The sequence below is a fragment of the Cetorhinus maximus genome, chromosome 7 (genome assembly GCF_964194155.1).
Source record: "Cetorhinus maximus chromosome 7, sCetMax3.hap1.1, whole genome shotgun sequence".
Classification (NCBI taxonomy): domain Eukaryota; kingdom Metazoa; phylum Chordata; class Chondrichthyes; order Lamniformes; family Cetorhinidae; genus Cetorhinus; species Cetorhinus maximus.
The window spans coordinates 90,388,823-90,414,347 of NC_135885.1; the positions used below are offsets into that span (position 1 = coordinate 90,388,823).

At 39.9% G+C, this 25,525-nt stretch overlaps 1 protein-coding gene across 4 annotated transcripts in view; it reads right to left on the minus strand.

Moving 5' to 3' along the window:
• The window catches only part of tpp2 (tripeptidyl peptidase 2), a 172,354-nt gene that overhangs the window by 97,935 nt on the left and 48,894 nt on the right, over window positions 1-25,525 (minus strand). For all 4 annotated transcript variants that reach the window (XM_078545859.1, XM_078545858.1, XM_078545860.1 and 1 more), the window contains 5 exons: window positions 24,053-24,129; window positions 18,512-18,639; window positions 15,372-15,471; window positions 12,039-12,187; window positions 5,601-5,716 (listed from right to left, as the gene is read on the minus strand). In XM_078545859.1, coding sequence (XP_078401985.1) covers window positions 5,601-5,716; window positions 12,039-12,187; window positions 15,372-15,471; window positions 18,512-18,639; window positions 24,053-24,129 — 570 coding nt within the window. The remainder of the gene's footprint in view (window positions 1-5,600; window positions 5,717-12,038; window positions 12,188-15,371; window positions 15,472-18,511; window positions 18,640-24,052; window positions 24,130-25,525) is intronic.

Genomic DNA, 25,525 nt, shown 5'->3' on the forward strand with positions numbered 1-25,525 from the left:
GTCCACCTACTTCCTCCTCCTACCCCTCTCTCCACACCTAGTATCACTAATCCTTCTTTTCTATTCTTTTCTGAAATAACAGTGAAGTCCACATCATACAAGAGGTAGGTACCAAATAATAGTTGGTTTGGTTACTTTGGACTAACTTAAATTTCCTGGAGATATTTTTCAGATTATTTTTCCCCTTCTTGGCATTAGGTTGTTAATTTTTTTGCCTATCCCAAGAGTTTATGTGGCATCCAGAAGGTAAGGAGTCTTTTGATGTGATGTATGTGGAAGGGAAAGGGGAACTTGGTGAAATTACAATCACTAGGGAAGCGGTATTGAGCAAACAGATGGAGCTGTGGGCTGACAAATCTCTGGGTTCAGATGGACTTCTTCCTAGGTGGCTCTGGAGGTAGTAGATACATTGGTGTTAATTTTCAAAAATTCGTTAGATTCTGGAAAGGTTCCATCAGACTGGAAAGTAGCAAATATCATCCCTCTATTCAAGAAGGGAAGGAGGCAGAAAACAGCAAACTATAGGCCAGTTAGCTTGATGGCTGTTGTGGGGATGGTGTTAGGGTTGATCATGAAAGAGGTTACAGCTGGACAGTTAGAGAAACTCAAAGTAATTAGGAAGAGTCAGCATGATTTTGTGAAAGGGAAAACATGTTTAACCAATTTATCTGAGTTCTTTGAAGGAGTAACATGTGCTTTGGATAAAGGGGAGGCTGCAGATGTGTTGTATTTGGATTTCCAGAAGGCATTTGATAAAGTGCCACATTCAAGGTTATTACGGAAAATAAAAGCTCATAATGTAGAGGGTAACATATTAGCCTGGATAGAAGATTGGCTGGCTGGCAGAAAACAGAGATCATGCATAAATGGGTCATTATCTTTTTGGCAGGATGTGATGAGTGGAGTCCCGCAGGGGTCTGTGCTGGGGCTTCAACTTTTTATAATTTATATCAATGACTTAGATGAGGGGAGTGAAGGCATGGTAGCTAAATTTGCAGATGACACAAAGATACGTAGGAAAGTATATTGTGAAGAGCATAGGAGGTTGCAGATGGATATAGATAGGTTGAGTGAGTGGGCAAAAATCTGACAGATGGAGTATAATGTGGGAAAATGTGAAATTGTTCACTTTGGCAGAAAGAATAAAAAAAGCAGAGAGTTACTTAAATGGAGAATGGCTGCGGAATTCCGAGGTGCAACGGGATCTTGATGTTCTAGTGCATGAGTCACAAGAAGTTAGAATGCAGGTAGAGCAAGTAATTAAGACGACAAATGGAATGCTATCCTTTATTATGAGAGGAATTGAACATAAAAATAAGGATGTTATGCTTCAGTTATACAGAATATTGGTGAGACCGCATCTCGAATACTGTGTGCAGTTTTGGTCTCCTTATTTAAAGAAGAATGTAAATGCATTGGAGGCAGTTCAGAAGAGGTTTACTAGATTGATACCTGGAATGAGCAGGTTGTCGTACGAGGAAAGGTTAGATAGACTGAGCTTGTTTCCACTGGAGTTTAGAAGAGCGAGAGGTGACTTGATTGAAGTATATAAGATTCTGAACGGTGTAAGTGGACTTGGAGGTTAAATACCTCCCAAAAACTTACAAATTGGTGACGCCGACATGATCGGAGATAAAATAGGAAGATTTAGTGTTTATAACAAAGGATCTCGGTGTATCTGCCAGGCCAACAGCAGCATCGGGAAGAGAAAGCCCTCAGGGTTGTGGAATCATTGAGAACCCGCCAGTGACTCAGACGCTTTTAAAGATGACAACTAAAACTGTTTCTTCTCTCTACCAAGAAAAGTTACACAAGATGTCAAGTAAAGGGGTCCAGTCACTGCTTATGAAGTGTCTGGAGAAAGGGGGTTGAAGAAGTAGTTGCATTTATCCAGGAACGGCCGGGTAAGAAAAAGTTAAGAGCTGAAAAGGCAAAGAATCTTGTGGCTTATGGAGCATATTACTGTGCTTGGTGAGGCGATGAGGCTTTTAAACAGAAACAGGAAGAGATTGAGAACTTAAGAAATGAATTACAGCAGAAGGATCAGGAGATAATAAGGTTAAAGAAGCATGTTTGTACTTTGGAATTGGGAGCCGAACAGTCAGCTGCCTTATTACAACAGCAGAGCATGTGCAGTCTGCATGCAGAAGCCGCCTTGGTTGAGGTACATCAGCTTAGGCAAGACCTCACAGAATGTCAGCAGGAGAACAGGAAACTCACAGGAGCTGGATGATGCCAGGGGAGTTTTAAGGGAATCAGTTAAATAGCCTCACGGGGATATAGATCACTCTCTCTCTGTAAAAATAACTAACTAGAACTAACAAAGAAGTTAGGAAATCAGCAAGCACCAGTATCAGCTGTTACAGCTGGAGCAGTTCAGGGAATAGGTGTGATTGAACCAGGAGACTGGTTAGATTGGGATCATGGGAATCAGGAAATAACCAGGAGTGTGTGGCCAGCAGGCTGTGATTCCCATGAACAGAGCTTTAACCTTTCAGTTGCTGTGGTTAGTGTGTGGAGCGTAATGGACCCGCAAGGTCAGGTCCAGTCCAGAGAGATCGACGTGTGCCCCCTTGCCCCAGGAGAAGCTGAAGCACTGAGGTGAAAATTAGGGCCCATTGAGCTGGGGAGTGACCCTATTAGGAGAAGGGGTGATTTTAGAAGGGCCCACAATGATTTAGATGGTCCAGACTTTAAGCAGGTGCTCCTGACATCATGCTTAAATTCTGTGAGGTCAGATGTCCCTGCTGATGTCTTTCAGAATGACCACCAGCTTTGTGAGCTTTTCAGACAGATCCTTAATGTCCTCAGGATCTGGAAATTGAATCTGGCTGCAGTAATGAGCTAAACTTTACAGAAGCTTGATGAATCTGAAAAGTGTAAAGACTTCACTGTGCTGAGAAATCTGATGAGGTTTTTCAGGAGTCAGATGATTTGTGACGCAAGGCATGCAAGAGATTCAAGAATTAAAAGGGAAACAGGACAGGCAAGAGGTACTTGTTCTTGCTAAAATGAGAGATGAGATGAGCTCCCTTTTCTGTGGGATAATACACCAGCTGCTTGTGTGTCTGGCCAAAAAGTAAATCGATCTGTTTCTCTAAATTCCACCAAGTCACAACTAAGGTTAAGGGAGAAAAGAAAATTTGAGCAGAAGGAAAATGGTTAGGAGAAAATAAGCTTGCAGGCTCATAGTAGAGTTAAGATGCTGTGTGGAAAGGAAAAATACCATGGATGAGTAAGTTTGCTTGTGTATTTTGTTGAGGTATAAATCTTTTCCCTGTTTGAATGTGATTTTTTTTTTATGTGCCTGTAAGTGCTGTTTCTGGGTCACTGTATTAACCCACTGTAGTCTGGTCTTGTATGTTGTTTTAAGTTTTCTTTTTTTCCCCTAGTTGTTTAATGTGTGTATACATTTGTATAATGGTTGAGATTTTAAACCAGTTCAAAGCTTAATTTGTTTTTTCTTCTCTCCCCTGCAGCTCGCGATCTGGGGATACTTTTGACACTTTGCGTTGATCTCATTATAAGAGCTCATATTTCTAGGGGTACATGGAAATATGAAAGTGATTGCTGAGGGTGACTATGTCAATTTAATATAAGGCTTAATTGTGGATTTGTGGGAACTCAATGACCAGTTAAAAGTGAGAATTATAAGCCTGGTCTAGAGGGATGTGGAATTAGTGTTAGAATGTTATTGTATTGTTATGAGGCAGCCTTTCGGTAAAGCTGAGTTATTTAAAAATCCCAGAGGGAAATTTAAAACAACTGTCATATCCTATATTTTAAGTGGTATGTTTGAGATGCAGCTATAAATTCAGGAATTAGACCATCAGCTCTCATGAGGTTTTTATATTAAACTAAGTGAAACATTTTATTAAGTTACAACACATGGGGGAGGTGCAAGAGCAAAATGGGATTTTGGGAAAACATAGGAAGGGAGCTGCTGAGCGTCACTTCTACCTAGCAGCTCCTACTCAAAATGCAGTGTGGAGCTATTGGGAGCTCCCTTATTTTCACATCAACTCCGATTCGCTTTGGCATTGCCACGGAGAAAACAACGGGGAACTAGAGGCTCCCCAAGCTCAAGAACACGTCTACTGTTAAGCTGCGATTCCATGATTCAGCAGCATCTGCTGAACAATCCTGAGTGTACCAATAGCTACACTAACCACGGATTTAAGGTATTCAGTCAAATTTGTAACCTGGTTCATTATTGCCTGCTAGAAGTGACATACATTGATACGCAAGGACCCAAGCTCTGCAAACAAAAGGAATATGTTCAAGCCTTGTGCTTTTTTGAACTACCAAGGTGCTTGGGGTTGGGATGGCATTTGAGGGGAGGAATGCATGGAAGGGGAAGGCATGGGAGAGATGGAATGGCAGATGAGTTGGCATAGAATGGGTGAGATGAGGTTGAAATGAAATAGGTGAAAGGAATAGGGTATGACATGAGAATGTTGGCATGGGAAGGATGGAATAGCATGGGACGGGGATTTAATGTACTATTGCAAGAAATATACTAATTTCACTGCAAATGTTTTGCAGGTCTCTGCTAGTTATTTCATATTTCAGACAGAGTAGAAAACTATTTATGCTTCACAAAATTATGATAATGCTGTGCTACTTAAAAGTTTAATTTAGCAGATAACATTTTAAAGTACACAGTCCACTGACAAATACTTGAAATGTACTTCACTACTAAAATAGCTTGACAGTATTTTGCTATCACTGAAATTTAGATAGCATTACACTTGGAACTGTCATTGAGGCAGCAGTATCAGGATATTAAAATGGTATTTGAGAACTGTGTAAATGATTGTTCATTGTCATTTAGTTTAAGTCTACCTGATTTGTCTGGACTGTTTCCTTTCAGTTCAGTAACACTGAAAATAAAAGCCGATGTTTTGTCGATTCCCTCCGAATGTAACCAGGTTTTTGGCCCCTAATTTTCTTTTGGTTTTGACAGAAATAAAATAAACTCTTGCATCTATATAGGCCTTCCATGACCACAGGATGTCCCAAAGCGCTCTACAGCCAATGAAGTACTTTTGAAGTGTAGTGACTGCTGCAGTGTATGAAACCCAGCAACCAATTTACGTAAAACAGCAATGTGATAATGACTAGATAATTGGTTTTTGCTAAAAATAAAAATTATAAATCAACCAAAGAATTTTTGTTTGTATTTAAAATGGTGTATATTCTGCCTAGTCCAAGGCTTTGGCAACATCTGAATTATAATTTTCTAACCAAAAAAGTTAAAGACAACGTGAGCAAAACAACAGTTGAGAGAATTTTAGTACAAATTCCTGATGAAGTTCACCTTCTACTAAAAATGCACACATTCTTATTATAATAGCAATTTGAAGTCATACAATTTTATAACACAAACATATGGTTAAATTGTGAAAAGATACAATTCTGTCAAAATGGCCACAACATGCTATGTCACATCTAACTATAACTCATCTGGTCTGTAAGGTCTCAGCAAGAACTCAAATTAAATAACACACTTTTGATGGTAGAGCTGATTTTACTTTCTTTAAAACATCCAAATGCCTTAAGCCTAGTTTAAAGAAAGCTATGCAATATTAAAAATATACCTGAATTACACCATGTCCTTGCGCAAATACTTCAATATCATCAACCTTCAGGGCTGTGTTTTCAAGGGCTCGTCGAATGAAATGAACTGTGTAATGAACACCATTAACCTTAAGACCTGTAAAATGTAAAACATGTTACTCTCCAGTAAGCCTGATGGTGAGGGATAAAACAGTATACCATCTTTACACATTTTAATAAGCATTTATTCACAGAGATACACATTACAAACATGTACCTCCTCAACTCAAAGATCCATTCCAGTCTGCTCCTATTTGTGGGAGACCAAGTGACTCCCTGCTTAATGCTGAACACCTGCATCAAATTACACAAATTAATATACAACTGCCAAACATAAGTAAAATAAATATAATATATTGAAGAAATTGGGACGGCTGAAGTAATTGTCTTTAGTCACTACTTCAAGCTCCGTAGCTACCGACTCCATTCCTCTCCCTGTCAATTGTCTGAGACTAAACCACACTGTTCACAACCTTGGTCTCATATTTGATCCCAAGTTGATATTCCGACCATACATCCAGGCCATCAATAAGACCGTCCAGTGCCACCTCTGTAACATCGCCCAATGTCACCCCTACCTCAGCTTATTTGTTGCTGAAATCCTCATTTTGTCTCTGTTACTTTTAGATTTGATTATTTCAATGCAATCCTGGCTGGTATCCCACAGTATAGTCTCCATAAACTTGAGGTGATCTAAAATTCAGATGCCCAAGTCCTTACTCACACCAAGTCCATTTGTCTATTATCCGAGGATGCTTACCTACAATGGCCCTTGGTCAAGCAACATCTTGATTTTAAAACTCTCATACTTGCTTTCAAATTCCTCCAATGCCTCATCCCGCCCATTCACTGCTATCTTCTCTAGCCCTACAATCCTCCGGGATATTTGCATAACTCTAAGTCTAACCTCTTGAGCATCCTCAATTTTAATTACTCCACCATTAGTGGCTATGCCATGGTCCTCAGCTCTGGAATTCCCTCTCTAAACCTCTCTAACTTTCTACCTCTCTTTCTTTAAGATGCTTCCTAAAGCCCACCTTTGACCAAGCTTTTAGTCACCTAATATCCTAATAGTACCTTTTGTGGCTCAGTGTCTAAACTTAGCTTTATAACTCTCACGTGAATCACCTTGGGAGGCTTTATTATGTTAAATTCACTTCATAAATACAAATTGTTCTCTTTTGTACAGAGAATGCTAAATCATAAGTAGGACAGTACAGTACAAATCAAAAGAAGCTGTGCTGTAGTCAGATCACACAGAGCACTGTCAGTGAGATACACAGAAACAATCAAGTATTATAAGTAATTCAGAGAAAAGTCATGAGCTGACCGGTAATTTATTGAGCAACTGAATCATGAGGCAGGATCTTCCGGTCAACGAGCGGGGGCGGGACCCGCTTGTTAACGTATAAAATGATGCAGGATGACGTCGGGTGGAACTCCCGACGTCACCCCACGTCATTTCCATTTTCAGCTTGGCGGGGGCGTAGCTGAGTCAGCTGCGCACCTGCTGCCATTGAGAAACTAATTAAAATCATTAATGGACCTGCCCGTCCAACCTTAAGTTTAGCGGGCAGGCTGGGAGCCCTGGAGGGCTTCAGAAAAAGCATGAAACCTCATCCACAGGAGGGATGAGGTTTCATGAGGTTATTTAAATTTTTAATAAAGGTTTCAGTTAAAGTTATGGACATGTCCCAACTCATGTAACAGTGTCACATGAGGGGACACGTCAGGAAAATTTTTCTTATCATTTTTATTGCAAATTTTAATTTGGAGCCGATCTCCCTGAGGCAGCACTTAGCCTCAGGGAGATCAGTGCGCTCTTTCGCGCACATGTGTGAAAGAGTGCACTTCCGGCTGAGGGCATCCCCCCCACCCACACAGGGCGGATGTCACGCTGGGCGGGCCTTAATTGGCCCGCCCCGATCGGAGGTGCGCCCACCTGCTCCCGCACTTCCCTCCCATGATCTGATTGTAACCTCAACTCCACATTCCCGCCTACCCCCTATAACTTTTCACCTCCTTGCTTATCAAGAATCTATCAACTCTGCCTTAAAGATATTCAAAGACTGCTTCTACTGTCATTTGAGGAAAAGTGTTCCAAGGATTCACCATACTCAGAGAAATAATTTCTCATCATCTGTGTCTTAAATGGGTGACCACTAGTTCTAGATTCTCCCACAAGATGAAACATCCTTTCCACTTCCACCCTGTCAAGACCCCTCAGGATCTTCTATGTTTCAATCAAGTCGCCTCTTACTCTTCTAAACTCCAGCGATTATAAGCCTAGCCTGTCTAACCTTTCCTCATAAGACAACCCGTCCGTTCCAGGTATTAAGTCTTGTAAACCTTCTCTGAACTGCTTTCAATGCATTTACATCCTTCCTTAAATAAGGAGACCAATACTGTACACAATGCTCCAGATGTGGTCTCACCAGAGTCCTGTATAACTGAAGCATAACCTCCCTATTTTTGTATTCAATTCTTCTCGCAATAAATGATAACATTCTATTAGCTATCCTAATTACTTTCTGTACCAACATTCTAGCCTTTTGCGATTCTTGCATGAGGACACCCAGATCCTTCTGCATCTCAGAGCTCTGCAACCTCTCATATCACTTAGATAATATGCTTCTCTTTTGTTTTTCCTCCCAAAATAGACAATTTCACATTTTCCCACCTTATACCCCATTTGCCAGATCTCTGCCCAGTCACTTAACTTATCTATATTGCTTTGTAGCCTCCTTGTGTCCTGTTCACATCTTCCCTTCCTACCTCCCTTAGTGTCATCACAAATTTAGCAACCATGACTTCTGTCCCTTCATCAATGTCACTTCTATAAATTGTTAGGAGTTGAGGCCCCAGCACTGAATCCTGTAGCACACCACTCGTCACATCTTGCCAACCGGAAAAAGACCCATTTATGCCTACCCTCTGTTTCCTGTTAGCTAGCTAATCTTCTATCCATACCAATATGTTATCCCTTACATCATGAGCTTTTATTTTTCGCAATAACCTTTAATATGGCATCTTACTAAATGCCTCTCAAAAGTACAGTACATCCACCGAGTGCCCTTTATCCACAGCATAAGTTGCTTCTGCAAAGAACTCCAATAAATTGGTTAAACGTGATTTCCCTTTTACAAAACCATGTTGACTCTGCCTGATTATCCTGAATTTTTCCAGGTGCCCTGCTATAACTTTGTTAATAATAGCTTCTAACATTTTCCCTATGACAGATGTTAAGTTAACTGGCTAACCCTAGGATGAAGTCCATTAGGACCCGGGTACTTGTCAGTCCGTAGCTCCAACAATTTGTTGAGTATCACTTCCCGGATTATTATAATTTTCTTGAGTTCCTCGCTCTCTTCCATTTCCTGAATTATAGCTATTTCTGGGATGTTACTTGTGTCCTCTATAGTGAAGACTGCTACAAAATACCTGGTCAATTTATCTGCAATTTCCATTATTCTCCATTATTAATTCCCCGGACTCACTTTCTATAAGATCAATGCTCACTTTGTTAACTTTTTAAAATATCTATAGAAAATTTTACTATCTGTCTTTATATTTCTAGCTAGCTTTCTCTCATACTCTAATTTTTCCTTCCTTATCAATCTTTTAGTCATTCTTTGCTGCTTTTTATATTCTGCCCAATCTTATGATATGCCACCCATCTTTGAGCAATTTTATACTTTTTCTTTAAGTTTGATACTATCTTTAACTTCTAGTTAACCACAAATGGTGGGTCATCTCTTTGGAATTTTTCTTGCTTGTTGGAATGTATCTATTCTGTGTATTCTGAAATATCCCCTTAAATGTCTGCATCTCTATTGATCTATCCCTTAACCTAATTTGCCAGTTCACTTTAATTAGCTCTGCTTTCATGTCCTCATTATTGCCCTTATTTAAATTTAAAATGCTAGTCTTGAGACACTCTTCTCTCCCTCAAACTGAATGTAAAATTCAATCATATTATAATCGCTACTACCTAGGGGCACCTTCACTATGAGATCATTGCAATCTCGTTGCACAATACCTAGTATATAGTCTGCTTTCTGCTTGGCGCCAGAACATGCTGTTGTAAGAAACTATTCCAAAAACATTCTATGAATTCCTCATCTAGGCTACCTTTACCCATCTGACTTTTCCAGTCTATATGTACACTAAAATCCCCCAAGATTATAGCCGTACCTTTCTGGCAACTCTGATTATTTCTTCCTTTATGCCCCATCCTACCATATAGTTACTGTTAGGGGGCCTGTACACGACTCCCACGAGTGACCTCTTTCCTTTATCATCTCGACCCAAACCGCATCTACATCCAGGTTTCCTTATCATCTTCTCCTACTTACACCAAAGCTGACCATTCATCCTTACATGGCTAAAAAAAAGATAGACAATGTTTCACAAAACTATAGTGCATCAATTAAAAATAATTTCAAGTGTTTTATGGGGCTGGCACAATGGGTTTCTAAACCTCTGGGATCTCAGCCTAACTCTAGCTGTTTGCTCAGAAAGGATAGTTGATCTGGTGACCAGCATACCTCATCTACCACCACAATTTCTAATTATTTCATACCTTTAACGTTAATGCAATTCCAAAGTTCTTCACAGAAGACATTTGGAAAACATACTGCAACTCTGGGGAGGAGATTAGCCAGGGTGCCCAAAAGCTTGGTTTAAGAGAGGAGTTTTGAGGATTTTTTTTAAAAGGAGAGAGAAGTTGAGAGACAGGGAAGTAATTCAAGAGCAGGAATGGCAAGGTGTCATCAGTGCACATGGAAGCAGGCCTCATGTCAGCGTGTAGGTAAGATGGAGAAGGGGTTAAAAATGAACCCTTATTGGATTCCGGATGCAATAGCATAGAGGTGTGAAGAAAAGCCATCGACAGAGATGTTTGTGTTACATTCAAAGGGACAGTTGTGGGATTATGCAAGGCCAATCCCACAGAGCGAGCAAAGGGACTACCAAAAAACTCTGCAAAGAGGACGAGGAGTGATAATGTACTACAGTTACAATCAATGAGAATATTGGTCATGACTTTATTTGGGCTATTTTCATATCACGGGAATGACAGAAGCCAGACTGGAGATGTTTGAACAGAGAGTTACGATACAGACGGAAAACAGAAATAATGGTGTGAGGATGGAATTGTTGTGAGTGATTATCTTGTTCCTGAATTGGTAGTGCTCGATATTCACAGTCAATGAAGATGAGTGTTCCATTCTTAGCATTAACATACTATAACCTCAAACAATTTCACAAGAAGATTATTTCACACATAATAATTATCCAAATTTTATTTCAGTAAATAAACTAGAACTTTGCTCAACAAAACAGATAGGAATTTCAGGGTTCCCTAAAATAAAATACTTGGGCAGATGGCTCACAGAAAACTTGCTGTAGGCATTTCTATACTGCAATTCATTTTACTGCAACCAAAGATAAGTATGCCTATACATTATGCATGCTGAGCATAATTTTTTTAACACTATCAGAGATGAGTGTCTAAAACACATCAGCGGACACCAAGAGAAAACAGAGCAATTTCATATACGCTTAAAAGAAAATGGGAACTTGTTGAATAGCCTAAAATATCTAATCAGTTTTGCACTTTGATACAGGAATAATTAATAATTTTCTTTTCTGTTTTGAAATAGCTGAAGCCAATGATCTAAAAGGTTCTTTGTAATTGGCAGCAGTGTGTGTACCATCAACAAAATGCACTGCAGCAACTCACCAAGCCTCCTTCGAAAGCACCATCCTCTACCACCCAGAAGGACAAAGGGAGCAGACTCACGGAAACGCCACCATCCGCAAATTCCCCTCCAAGCCATACACCATCCTGACTTGACACTATATCACCGTTCTTCACTGTTGTTAGGTCAAAATCAGGGAACTGCCTTTCAAACAGCACCATCACTGTACCTACACCAGATGGGCTGCAGTGGTTCAAGAAGGTGGCTCACCACCACCTTCCTATTGGCAATTAGGGATATGCAACAAAGATTCACATCAGGGTGAGTGCAATATGACCAACATTTTGGGAAGATCGGAAGAATAATTCCTCCACATTTAGATGAATATCTACAACCAATGCAACACTTCGGGACAGCAAAGGACTAAAGTGCATTAATATACAGATCAGACTACTTTATTAAATAACAAAATGCTTGAACCGAAAACAGACACTGCTGGAAATACTCAGGATGACAGCATCTGTGGAAAGAAACAGAGGTAAATTTCAAGTCTGTGACCTTTCATCAGGACTGCTTGAACCATATCTACAAACATTCTATGGAATTCCATGTCTACCTATTTTGAGTGAACAGATTAATAATGAGAGTATACTGATACGAGAAAAACATTCTGTTTCCACACACTATTCAGTCATTTGTTGCAGGACTAGTGGTTACCTGAGAGGAGCAAAGCAATGCCTCCACAAGCATTTGGAGAAGACATCGAGGTTCCATTCATCAACTGTGTTCCACGTAATGTCCAGTTTGGGACAGACGCTATGGCACCACCTGGTGCACTGATACTCACTCCAAGAGCTCCATCCGCACTAAAATACATTAAAAAGATCTAGTAAATTACACATTTAAGACAAAAGACAGGCAGGAAAGAATTAGTCTATGGAACAGAAAAATAAATTTCACTTCTTTTTTAAGAACCTCCATTGATATCACATTATATCAGCAGTCCTAATGCAGCCCAAATCTACCACATTAAAACACCCCCACCACCACAGTGGCAACAGTGTGTACCATCTTCAAGATATACTGCAGCAACTCACCAAGGCTTTTTCAATAGCACCTACCAAACCCTTCACCTCTACTAGCTAGGGGCAGCAGACACTCTGAAACACTACAAAAACAGAATTACCTGGAAAAACTCAGCAGGTCTGGCAGCATCGGCGGAGAAGAAAAGATCTAGTAAAAGATCTAGTGTTTCACTCTGAAACACTACCACGTACAAGTTCCCCTCCAAGTTACACACTTGTGCGACTTGGAAATATATCACCATTCCTTCATTATCACTGGGTCAAACTCCTGGAACTCTCTGCCCAACAGCGCTATCAGAATGTCTTCACTACAAGGACTCTGATTCAAGGAGATGACTTCTCAAGAACAAATATGGATTGTCAATAAATGCTGGCATTGCTAGTAGCGAACAAATAAAAAAAATTGCACAGAACAGTAATCTTCATCTTCAGGCCATCTCAGACATGAATCCTAACTCTTCATATACTGTAACAATTTCAATTGCCAAATCGGTAGCATCAAAAATTCACTAGTAAACATTCACCATAAAATTTAACCAACAAGAAGACTTGACTAAATTTAAGCAGTGCTTATACAGAAAGTTCTCAAGGTTCCATGTCACATATGGATCAAGTATCATTTTCCAAGTTTTATCTTCTGTATTCTATACAAACCAGTCTATGGGGAGAATTTTCTCCCCGTTGGTCAGGCCGGTTGGGTGTGGAGCCGATTGCCACTCGTGATTGGCTGTGCGCCACCATTTTACGTGGGCGGGTGAATTAAGGCGCTCAATGCTATCTGTGCGGGTGGGGGGAGGATGGAGACTCGATGCCTGCGCTCTTTCATGCATGCGTGCGAAAAAGCACAGAAATCTCCCTGAGCCAGCTCCGTGCCTCAGGGAGATTTTCAGTTCAAAAGATGTTTAAAATAAAAAAAATAAAATTATTCAGACATGTCCCCTCATGTGACAGTGTCACATGAGCTGGGACATATTTATGAATTTTAATAAAGACTTTTAATTAATTCATAAACCCTTCATGAAACCTCATCCTGCCCGTGGATGAGGTTTCATGAGAAATGCGAAGGCCGTCTGGGCTTTTCACCTGCCTGCCAACCTTAAAGTTGGACGGGCAGCCCTGACAGTCACTTTAATCAGGTAATTAATGACCTTAACAGGCCTTTGACAGTTCGCCAGGCGTGCAGCCGACTCCAGTGCGCGCCGGCCGAACTGAAGATCGGAATGACGTGCAGTGACGTCGGGACGCACGCCTAACGTCACTGCGTGTGATTTTACACATCGGCATGTGGGGCCTGCCCCTGCACACCGAACGGAAGATTCTGACCTATGATATCAGGGTATGGGGCCTTTATATTTTATGTGACATAATTTTTTGCCCAAAAGAAATTTTAATATTTTTACTTTGTGATCCAGCTTGCTAAGAAGAAATTAATGACCATTTTGAAAATCCCAATGCTAAAGTTGCAGTATAACTTTGGATCAATATTCATCACTGCAATCTAGTAATTTGGGATCCTGTGGAGGAGCCAATGACACACAGCTTGAATTTGATAACTGAATGGAGTAAAACTCCACCATGGTATTAAATCCTTTGAACCTCAACATGTCTTAAACTTACCAGGGTGGATTTCAATTCTGCCTATATTCCCTAAATGAGCAAATTTTAACATAGCTCTCCTCTATGCAGAAGAATTTCAATTTGATCAAGAAAACATAACAAAAGTGCTGACTGGAAGAAATATTATGATCTTTGACAGTTTAGTACATTCTTAATAACCTGGTCTAAGGAATAATTTATATTTCTACAAATTCAAAAAATTTAGATTACACTTTGAAATGACAGGTAAAAGTGAAGGACTTTCCTAAACTTGCTGACTTGGAAAACCCAAGTTATGAAGCAATATTCAAAAATGGGACAAATATTATAGACCAAAAGCAATGAATTTGGACCCTTAATTTGGGAAGGAACATTTTCGTGTCTAACATATCGAGGTCAGAATTGCAGGAGAAGAACCAGGATCCTACCACACGATGCAGAGCAACGACACTGCTAGCTCATAATTTTCCTACCCATGTGACAATATATAGGCAAAAGGTAATACTGACTAGTTGTACCAGCGTGAACAGAATCAACTGAATTCACCCCTTGAGAAGGCTTTTTTCCCCCAGAGTAAAGAAAGTATAAATACTTCATCATATATTAAGAATACCTTCCTTTGATTGAACACATATGGTTTTCAAATATAAATAGGCACAACCTCTTTTCTAAGAACACGTGCCTTGAAATTTCACTATTTAAAATAATAGGCCAAATCTTTCGGTCTCCGGATTGTCAGGATGATCGCGTCTGGACCCTGCGGAAGTCCTGACACGTGAACCTATGTGGGAATTACCCAGGAAGTTTAAACTTACGTCGAGCAATTTCCCTATGACCCTGGGCCCTCCACAAATATCTCCAACTCTGATCTAGAATTGGAGGCTTCAGGCAGTCCTGCGGTACTTACCTTAACAGTTACCCAGGAAATTTTAGACAGATTAAAACCTAGTCTAATATCTTGATATCTCCATAACTGATCCACCCAACCACATACCTGATCCCCGACTACCCTCGCAACCCGATTATCCTGACTAACTCCCAAACAGACTACCCCTTCGACCTGATCAGCCCTCCTGATCACCCGATTAACTCCCCACTCATTATTGCCCACTGCTCAGAAGATTTGGGTCAAAGAATTAATGATTTAGTTGAAATAGGACAAAGGAATTAGGTTAACACATTTATTACTAATTTCAGGGCAACAGAATGAATAAAACTTAAAAAAACAACCAGGTAGAGAGAATAAATCAATGCTACTTTGTTCTTATGATTACTCGGGAATTACTCGTTACTGCTGCACTATTCACAATAGTTTATCATAAAAGCTTCCTCTGCAGCCTAAGAGTTGACCAACACAGATATTGCTTACCATGGTCCTCTTGAAGACCAAGTATATTGGTTGGCAGGAAGCTTCTCTCGCAAGGAGTATTCAGCAATCATCATATCAGGTGAGACATATGCACCAACACCTGTAGATAATACAATTTTTAAACTAAATGAGTTTATGCAATCAGTGTCTGGAAACATTCTATGGTGGAACTACTTCTGTACCAAACTGATAGCTTTATGGGAAATTAATTGCTTGGGTCTAATTCATTCGCACAAGTTGGCAGAACTTATTAAATAATATAATTATATTGCTTCCAGATTAATAGTAATCCTTCATTGTATGTTTGCCTTGATATTACAAAAGAAAAAGAGTGACATGGTTGAAAACAGTAATATAGTAAAACAACTCACTGCTAAGTAGACCAATCTAAAGACACCAACATTACAGATCAGGCATGCAAAAAAAGTGATCCCCTTAGCTTGCCTCATCCAAAATTTGCACTCCAAGCCTGCAGAATTAAGTGATGCATGGCATAGAGGGCTCCAGAGAAATGCTGCAGTTAGAATATTTAAAATAATAAATTCATGGAGATATCTTAGGTTAATAACGTTGGTTTATCTTTTGAAAAGACAATTGTACAGTTTAAATTAAACAATGTGACGACACACTCAAGACGTCAGCCACTCATACAAGGAAACTTAATGGACAAGCCCCAAGTTATGCAATCCAACATTGTTCAATGGCTTATTTCTCATAATCATTGCTTGTTACATAACCACATGTATTCATCTAGACTTTTTTACATGACTATCCTTAGTCTTGTGACAAACACTTCAGACCCAATAAAATAGACATCATCTACACAATACCAACAAGAAAGCTATATGTTGGTATGCAATGATTATACACGAAAGGACTAAAGTTTAGTAGAAAGAGACTATAAGATAGAAAAGTTCACACATAAACTAAAATAGCAGCCCACAGAACTGGTTATGCAAGTTTAAATAGAAACTAAGCAAATTATAGTCAACAACATAGGGCTAGCTAGCACATGATCAAAGCAAAATATTGCACCACAGAATAGTTGGGCATTGGGTCACTCTCAATATTCTGTACACTAACTTGTTTGGGATATCATGCACTCAAGAAAAGACAGAAACACAAATTCAAATGAACAAGGATCACAAATATGAACAGCAGATCATCTGTCTAATTGCTCAGTGATTTGTGTTCAATAAGGGTAGGGAAAGAAAATATATATGTTATTAATTTTTGACCAAGTATCATTAAGAGTGGGGGTGTTAGGTACTATATGGCTGAATTTAGCAGTATTTTTAATTATTACATGTGGAGAAAATTAAGATGGTTGCAAAGGTATTAATCAAAATTGAATTTTAAATAATTTAAGCAGAAATAATTTCAGCCACTGACTGAAGGTACTTACCGCAGCAAAATTAGATCGTCTACATAAAGTATTTAACATGGGTTCAATTTTCCACAATTCTTAACTCAAAAAAATCATATACAGGAGACTTTGTATTACTGAGACAGAATTTTGAATTCGGAACTGGGGGGGTCTGTAATTTTCTGCCTACTGAATGGAAAAATCACAGGCTGATGAGCACAGAAGCAGAAAATTCTAAACAAAGCATCTAAAACAAAATTATTCCACAAATGTATGAGTAGCAAAACTTAATCTTTATTAGAGATGGAATCTGGATGAAGGGTTGATTGTACAACGTCAGATAATGAATCACAGCAACATTCTACTCGTGTTGAAATACCAACAATAGATTTTAAGTTTAACCAGTTTATATTAATTAATTTAATCTTTAAAAACAGCTGAAATTGGTCCTCAGTGGCCTTTAGCTGTATTAGGAATTATTTTGTTTAAGGGCAATGCTGGGTGGTTTTATAACAAGAGCATTTTAATAAAAGCAAAAATTAAATAACAGGTACATAAACCAATTAATATTTCCAAATAGTTAAGAGAACTGGTGTTCAAAGATACATTTTGGTCAGGGTTAAACCAGTCAGTAGCAGGGATGTATAAATTGGAAAGGATTAGGTTTCACCCCTGGTCTCTGCTGAGTCAGTGGACTTTAGCCAGTATAGTTGTAGCAGCAATACAGTTTCTCTCAATGCTTCTTGGCTGGGATGATGAAAGTTGACCAAGACTTTGCACCACCCAACCCCATGTTTGGTGATCTGCCTACTCTTGCTGCAAGTGTGCAGAGAATGGGCAATGCAGGCAAGCAGGATAAAGCTTAACTGTGATCATCACTGCAGTTAAATTGCTTGTAGGCAGTCACTGTCTAAGCACACAGCATTTGAGTGAGGTATAAGAAGCACTTGGTACCTGCTGTGGAATCTCAGCAACAGTGGGCTGAATCTTCTGGCTGACGTGCGGGTGGCAAAGCCCGTACATCAGTGCTTAAAATGTCGTGCGCTGATGTTGCGCGAGCGTCCTGACGTCAGCACGCAGCATCGTGATGTTTCGGTCGGCGGGCGCGCTATGCAGCGCGACACGTGCCCGCCATTAATTAAAGGCCTCGTTAAGGCCATTAAGTGACTAATCGACCAGGATTTTGAGGGGCCTGTGCGAACTTTGGGTCGGTGCACGGGTCCAAGGGGCAGGCGGGTAAGTGATTTTTTCACAAACCTCATCCAGTGGCCGGATCAGGTTTGATTTTGGTTTTAAAAAAGTTTACCGAAGTGATTGTGTACTTTATTAACATGTCCCATCTCATGTGACATTTTCACATGAGGGGGACATGTTAATGATTTTTTTATTTTTCTATTTTTAATGTCTCACAGACTTTCAGCGATCTCCCTGAGGCAGCACTTTGCCCCAGGGAGATGTGCGCTCTTTCGCATACATGTGCGAAAAAGCACACTCTGGCAGTTGGGGAATCCCCCCCAACCACAGGAAGCACATAGCGCTTCCCGTCAGGCAGGCCTTAATTGGCCCACCCACGTAAAATGGTGGCGGGGCCCAAGTCGGCAGTGGCGATTGGCTGCTCGCCTGCTGCCGAGTCGGTCGGGCCCGCCCGCCCATCAAGGGCAAAATTCTGCCCAATGAGTGTCTTTGGGAAAAGGAGAAAATTGGTGGAAGGGATTTGGGAAAAAAAAACCCTCTGGATATAGTCATAAAGGAGTTAAATAAATCCAGTTCCTACCAATGACACTGGAAGTAGTTCCACCTGGACACCCCACAGTGGAAAGGCAAGGTCCATTATTGCCTGCACTTGATACATAGATTACATTGTATTTCAATACTGCTTCATTAATCACTTCACAAATGCATCTGAAATAGAAAATTGAATAAAACAAAGATCAGGCGGTTACATCAAACTTCTGCAACACAATTTACATGTTTAAAACTTAATATTCAATTATAATCATCTACTTAACAAGTGGGACTCTCTTGGTTCAATTATAAAATCCATTTTGCAGTATATCAAAATCCACACTCATATCAGCAACCTATTTACAGTAATGAAACTTCCCATTTATGACCATACATTTTCTGGAAGCCATACATTCAAGAAAGCCACTATAAGATGCAGAAAAGCACCCCTCAGGCGGGGTGGGGGGGGGTGTGGGGAAATCAACAATTCCTCACTGATCAGCACTAGAAACAACTGGCATATGAACAGCAACAATCGGTTAATCCTTCAATCTCGTCTTACTTATTTCAAAAGGCATTTTACTTCAGTGCAATTAATTTTCATAAAATTTAGCTAAGCTGGAGAATTTAATATTTTCACAAGTCTTCTGATCACTGAAATTGTTTGAATTATTTTATAAATTTCACCTAAAAATGTTGCTTGATTACTCTGTCTGCCTTTTTGGTCAACAAAACAAACTCACACTTAGTCCATGATGCTGGTGTCTGTTCTGATTAGATCATTACACCAATAGTATTACACAATCACTGTTTTTTCAAGTAACCAATAAATTCTATAGCTGGTAATTCAGTGGCGTTGAAGAAAGGCAAACGTTGCTTCATGTTCTGACATTAACCAGCTTTAAAATTAAGAGCAGTATATAAAATTACTCATAGTAAAAAAATTATGACTTGTGTCATGAAGCTATTAATGTATATAATATTATTGGAAAAGATTACTTTTAAAATAGAGGTTTAGTCTGTGGGTGTGTCTTAATTGGATTAAAACCAGCTAGTCTGGGTGCTTTGATGTGTACTAGTTTTGATATATAAGAGAGATAGTGTGCATTTACATTTTTTGAATAGAGCATTCAAGAAGTGGAGTGAAAACCTGACGCCTATCTAGCAGATACCAAGCAATAAGTTTATATTACTAATAAAATTGGTAGTGTGAAAAGGGTTTCATTGTTAAAAAGTGGAGTTCAAAGAGGCTGGTGAGACAATGAGAATTTGCACTCAATCAGTGGTGGTAGGTATAACTTCAGCAGTTTTCAGGTGTGCAGAGCAGAGGCAATGTGAGATCAAAAGGCAGCTATAAGCCTCCAACTGGCTCCACAGGAACTAAAGTGAAAAGAACTTCATTTTGAATTCGTAAGGTGAAAATGCTTTGCCTGGTGTTTGGTTAAGTCTATGGGTTGCTGTTGCCTTAATAGAGATTAGTTTAGGAATTTGTTAAAAGTTATGATAGTAGCAATTTGTAGCCATGTGTATACATATTTTAACCAGTTTTAACATTAATTTTAACATTAATAAAATGTTTCATTTAGTTTAACATAAATCCTTGAGAACTGGTGGTCTGATTCCTGAATTTAGTGTCGCATCTCAATCTTACCACTTAAAAATGTAGGTTATGACAGTTGTTTAAGGTTTTTGGGATTTTTAAATAACTCAGCTGTACCAACTGCATTATCATAACACTTGTTAAACAAAGGATTTATAGGGAGAATTTTCTTCCTGTCCGGGGTGGGGGTGCTGAGTGGGAGCGGGCACAGGCCGGTGTGCAGCCCGATCAACGGCCGCGATTGGCTGCGCGCCGCCATTTTACATGGGCGGCACACCCGGAAGCACTCAGTGGTACCCGTGCGGGCGGGGGAAGGGAGAGTCGGGGCATGCGCGCGAAAGAGTGCAGAAATCTCCCTGAAGCATGGAGCTGCCTCAGAGAGATTATTTTCATTATTAAAATTTCAAAAAAAGGAATGGAAAAAATTATTCAGACATTGGGACATGTCAAAGAATTTTAATTAAAAAATTTTATTGGATATATAAACACTTCATTGCCTGTGGATAAGATTTCATGATAAATGCGAAGGCCGTCTAGAACTACTTCAATTAGTTCAATAATGACCTTAGACAGTTCGGCGGGTGCACAGCCGACTCTGGTGCGCGCCTGCCGAACTGAAGATCGGAATAACACACGGTGACGTCGGGACACAAGCCCGACGTCACCACGTGCCATTTTACGCGTCACCAAGAGATTCAGGCCTATATTACAATTGGAAGGAGTAACTGACACCATTGACCAAACGCGAGTGGTTAACAGTTCAGTTCTTAAAAACATGATTTGGCCAAATATGGCATCGCTGATTAATTTTTCCATGTTTTATTCGTGGATGCACCTACTGGATATGACATGCTTTGAAAAACAGAGAGACAGTGTTCTGATTGGATCAACTACTAAAATGCAATTGTATCACTGATGTTTCCCAAAAATCATTCTTTGCACTTAACATCCAAATTTGCTTTGTGAATATATTTATGGAGCATACATAACCAAGACCATAGCTTGTTTTCTTTTTGGTAGAATTGGAACCCATGTCAACATACCAATTTCATTCTTCCATTAGTCACATGATTCAGACTTGGAGAACATCAGAAGGTAATCATACCCCAACAATTTAAACTTGCTTCCTGCCATTTTCCATAGTGGCCCCTAGGATTTTAGATTTATATCTGAAAAATATTCCTTGGTTTCCAATCTTTGCCTTTAGTACCCAAACTTTGCTACCATGCTCTACTTCAGAAAGCCAGGCAATGAAGAATAGAACTGGAGCCTAATTTTAACACACTTCATAAGCTTTTATTTACAGAGATGTACATTATAAACATGCACCTCCTAATCCAGTAACCACAGTTCCAGTATGTGCCATTATACAGCAGCACAACTGAATTCCGAGTTGATGCCCACCATCTCAAAACAATTAAATGCTTAATTAACAATACCACCTTTCAATTTAACTGCCTCACTATCTGCATACTGAAAAACCCTCTTTTAAAAAAATGTTGTAAGTCACCCTGATCTGTTAGCTGGATCTCAGATCCCCAATGAAAGGGGAGTGTAGGAGCAAGCATTCATCTGAACAAGTGACAGATGAGCCTAAATCCAAATCCAAACAGGAGCATGTTGGAAATATGCTGCCGCCAACTCTGGTGCCAAAGCAGATAGGCCATGAACTGAGACCCAAAGGTAGGCAAACAGCAAGTTTGCTAAATGTCACAGGTGAAATGAAATGAACTGCAAATAACCCCAAAACCTGAGGTGGGAATGCCAGAGAAACAAAAATTGAGTTTCTCAGCAATCACCACACTGATGCTTATAAATCAGAAGAAAAATGAAATATTGTAGATAGACAATGTCAAGGTTAGTAAGCGTAGCTGTTTCTGCCTGAAATTAATGAAACATCTAAGACAATATAACCAGAAACTTTGAAATAGACAATAAAAATAGAAAATGCTGGTAATCGTCAGCAGCAACAAAGGTCCAACCAATCCCCATCCACCACCACCCTCCTCCGCTTGGCTGAACTTGTTCTCTCATTGAATAATTTCTCCTTTAACTCATCTCACCTCCTCTCAATAAAAGGTGGTGCTATGGGTACCCCAATAGGTCCTAGCTACTCCTGCCTTTTTGTAGGATATGTGGAACAATTCTTGTTTTAGTCCCACTTGGATCCCTCCCTGAACTCCTTTTCAGGAATATTAATGACTGTATCGGTGCTGTTTCCTGCTCTCTCTCGGAATTGGAAAATTTCATCAACTTTGCTTCCAATTTCCACCCTTCTCTCATTTTCATGTGGTTTATCTCTGACCCATCTCTTCCTTTCCTCGACTTCTCTGTCTCCATTTCTGGTGACAGATTATCAAATAATATTAATTATAAGCCCACTGACTCCCACAACTACCTCGAATACACTTCCTCACACCCTGCTTCCTGCAATCCATTTGGCCAGTTTTTCCGTCTCCATCACATCTTTTCTGATGATGCAATCTTCCACAACGGCGTTTCTGATATGTCCTCCTTTTTCTTCAACCAAGGGCTCCCCGCCCCCACCACGTTTGACAGGGCCCTCAACTGTGCCCAACTCATTTTCTGCACTTTCTCATCCCTTCCCCTCCCTCGCAGAACCGTGATAGGGTTCCCCTATTTCTCTCCTTCCACCTCACCAGCCTATGCATCCAACAGATTCATCCTCCACGATTCCCACCACCTCCAGCATGATGCCACCACCAAACATATCTTCTTCTCCCTTCCCCAGCCAGCATTCCGCAGGAGCAGTTCCCTTTGTGACACCCTGGTCCTCTCTTTAAATCACCCCCAACACCTCATCCCCTTCCCACAGCACCTTCCTAAATGCCACAGATGTAACACCTGTCCTTTTATCTCATCTCTCCTCACCATCCAGCCCCTAACAGTCCTCCCAGGTCAAGCAGCAGTCCACATTGCTTCTTTCAACTTAGTATACTCTACGCGCTGCTCACAATGAGGTCATTTCTAAACTGGGGAGAACAAATGTAGATTGGTTGACTGTTTTGTGGAATATCTCTGCTTTGTCTGCAGGTGTGACCCTGAACTTCCACTGGCTTGCCATTTTATTTCTCCACCTTGCTGACAAACAGAAATCTCGGTCTTCAGCCTGCTGGTGTTCCAGTGAAGCTCATCGCAAATTTCAAAGAACAGCATCTCATATTTCAATTAGGCACTTTACAGCCTTCTGGACTCAACATTGAGTTCAGTAATTTCAGATCATAAACTCTGCCTCTCTCCCCGCCCCCCCCTAGTTTTGTTTCTATTTTTATTTCTCGTGTGAAGATTTTAATCTCGTTTTTCATATTTTTGATTCAGAGACTGCTCATTATTCTGCCATTCACACCCACTCTGGACAAATATTGTTTCTTTACTACAACCATTACCACTCCCTTTGCCTTTTGTACCATGAAATCTTTTGTCATTTAATCTCTCCCATGCTCCACCCTATTTTGACTTTTTCTTTTGTTCTTCCTCCCCTTTTACTTGCTCAAAACCAATAACATTTCTATCTTCTTTCAGTTCTGAAGAAAGCTCTTTGCCTGAAACGTTAACGCTGTTTCTCTTTGGCACCAGATGCTGCCAGACCTGCTGAGTATTTCCAGCATTTTCTGTTTTTCTTTCAGATTTCCAGCATCTGCAGTATTTTGCTTTTGACTGTGAAGTAGGTGTTAAAAGCAAATAGCTAATGGGTAGCACTGTTTAGGCAATATAAATGAATGCCCATATTAAGTAATGGGGACTGTATTAGAACAATCTTGTAACATCTAATATCCTACTATCATTGATTTAAAAAAAACAATGTCATGGTATCAAACTAATAGTAATTTGTTTCCCTTTTCAGTAACAATCCAAACCCACTATCTGTCAAATTTGATTCCACAGTAAGATTTTACATGTCATTCCACTGATCTATAATTTTATACATTTGATATTAGTGTTAGCAAAGCACTGATCAATTATACTCACCCTGCATTCGGCCAATGTGTAGCCTCACCATAGCTGTAGTTTACAAGATCACATTTATATTTTATTGCTTCAATCATCTGTTGACAGAATAGAAATAAGGTTTAAATATATTCCAGGCTTAAATATCTTTGCACAAGACAATCAGGCATTGTGAAAAATCTCAAACCAAAGGAACCTTATTCAAAACCTCCTATCTTCCACATTTTTCAAGCAGCATATAAAACAAGAAGAATGAGCAGGTGCTGCTACTGTTTCTTTGAAATGCATTGTGAACTGTGAATTTCCTGAAAGGATATTAACTTAATTCTTTATAATTTCAAAAGCTTTTTTATTTTCATCACTTTAACTAAAATGACACGCTAATGAAATTTGTTCTAATACACTGGTAATACCCTGAGCATAATCTGGGCTAGTATTTCAGCATAGTACTGAGGAAATGCTGCATTGTTGGACGTCCTGTCTTCTGAATAGAATATTAAGTCTTAATGCTGCACTGGAGTAACATCATAGAAAATTTGAAAGATAGCAGGTATAATAGGAGGCCATTCAGCTCATCATGGCCATGCTGAAAGTGAGCTCTCTCGTATAATCCCACCTTCCAGCTCTCGGTCTGTAGCCTTGTAAGCTATATTGCCTCAAGTGTACATCCAAGCTTTCTAATGCGATGAAGATTTCTGCCTCTACCATGTTTTCAGGCAGTGAGTTCCAGAGCTCCCATCACCCTCTGGTTGAAAAAATTCCTCCTCAACTCTCCTCCAATTTTTCCATCTATGCCTCCCGGTTATTGACTTCTCTGCAAAACAGAAATAGGTCCGTCCTATCCACTCTATCTAGGCCCCTCATCATTTTATACATCTCAATTTAATCTCCAAAGGAAACAAAGCAATCTGTCCTTTTAGCTAAAATTCTCCATTCCTAGTAACATCCTTGTAAATTTCCACTGTACTCTTCCTAGCGTTTTCACATTCTTCCTGTAATGGGGTGGCCAGGACTGTATGCAGTACTTTAGCTACAGTCCAACTCTTGTTTCATGCAGTTCCAGCAAACCTCCCTGCTCTCATTCTTAGGCCTCAGCCTATAAAGGTAAGTGTCCTGTATGCTTGCTTGACCACCTTATCAACCTATCCTGCTACCTAAAGGGATCTGTGGACAGACACTCCAAGCTCCCTGTTCCTCTCCACTTTTTATAATCTTACCATTTATTCCTATGCCTTGTTTGTCTTCCTGGAATACATTATCTTACACTTCCTTGACTTCCATATGCCACTTTTCTGCCCACCTGAACCTGTCCATCGATATCTTGCTGCAGTCTACAGCTTTGTTCCTCACAATCAACCACACAGCCAATTTTTGCACTATCTGCAAATTTCATAATCTTGCCTCCTGCAATTAAGTTGAAAGCATTGAAATATACAACCACGAACAGCAAGGGATCCAATACTGAGCCCTGCAGAAAACAGCCTTCCAGTCACA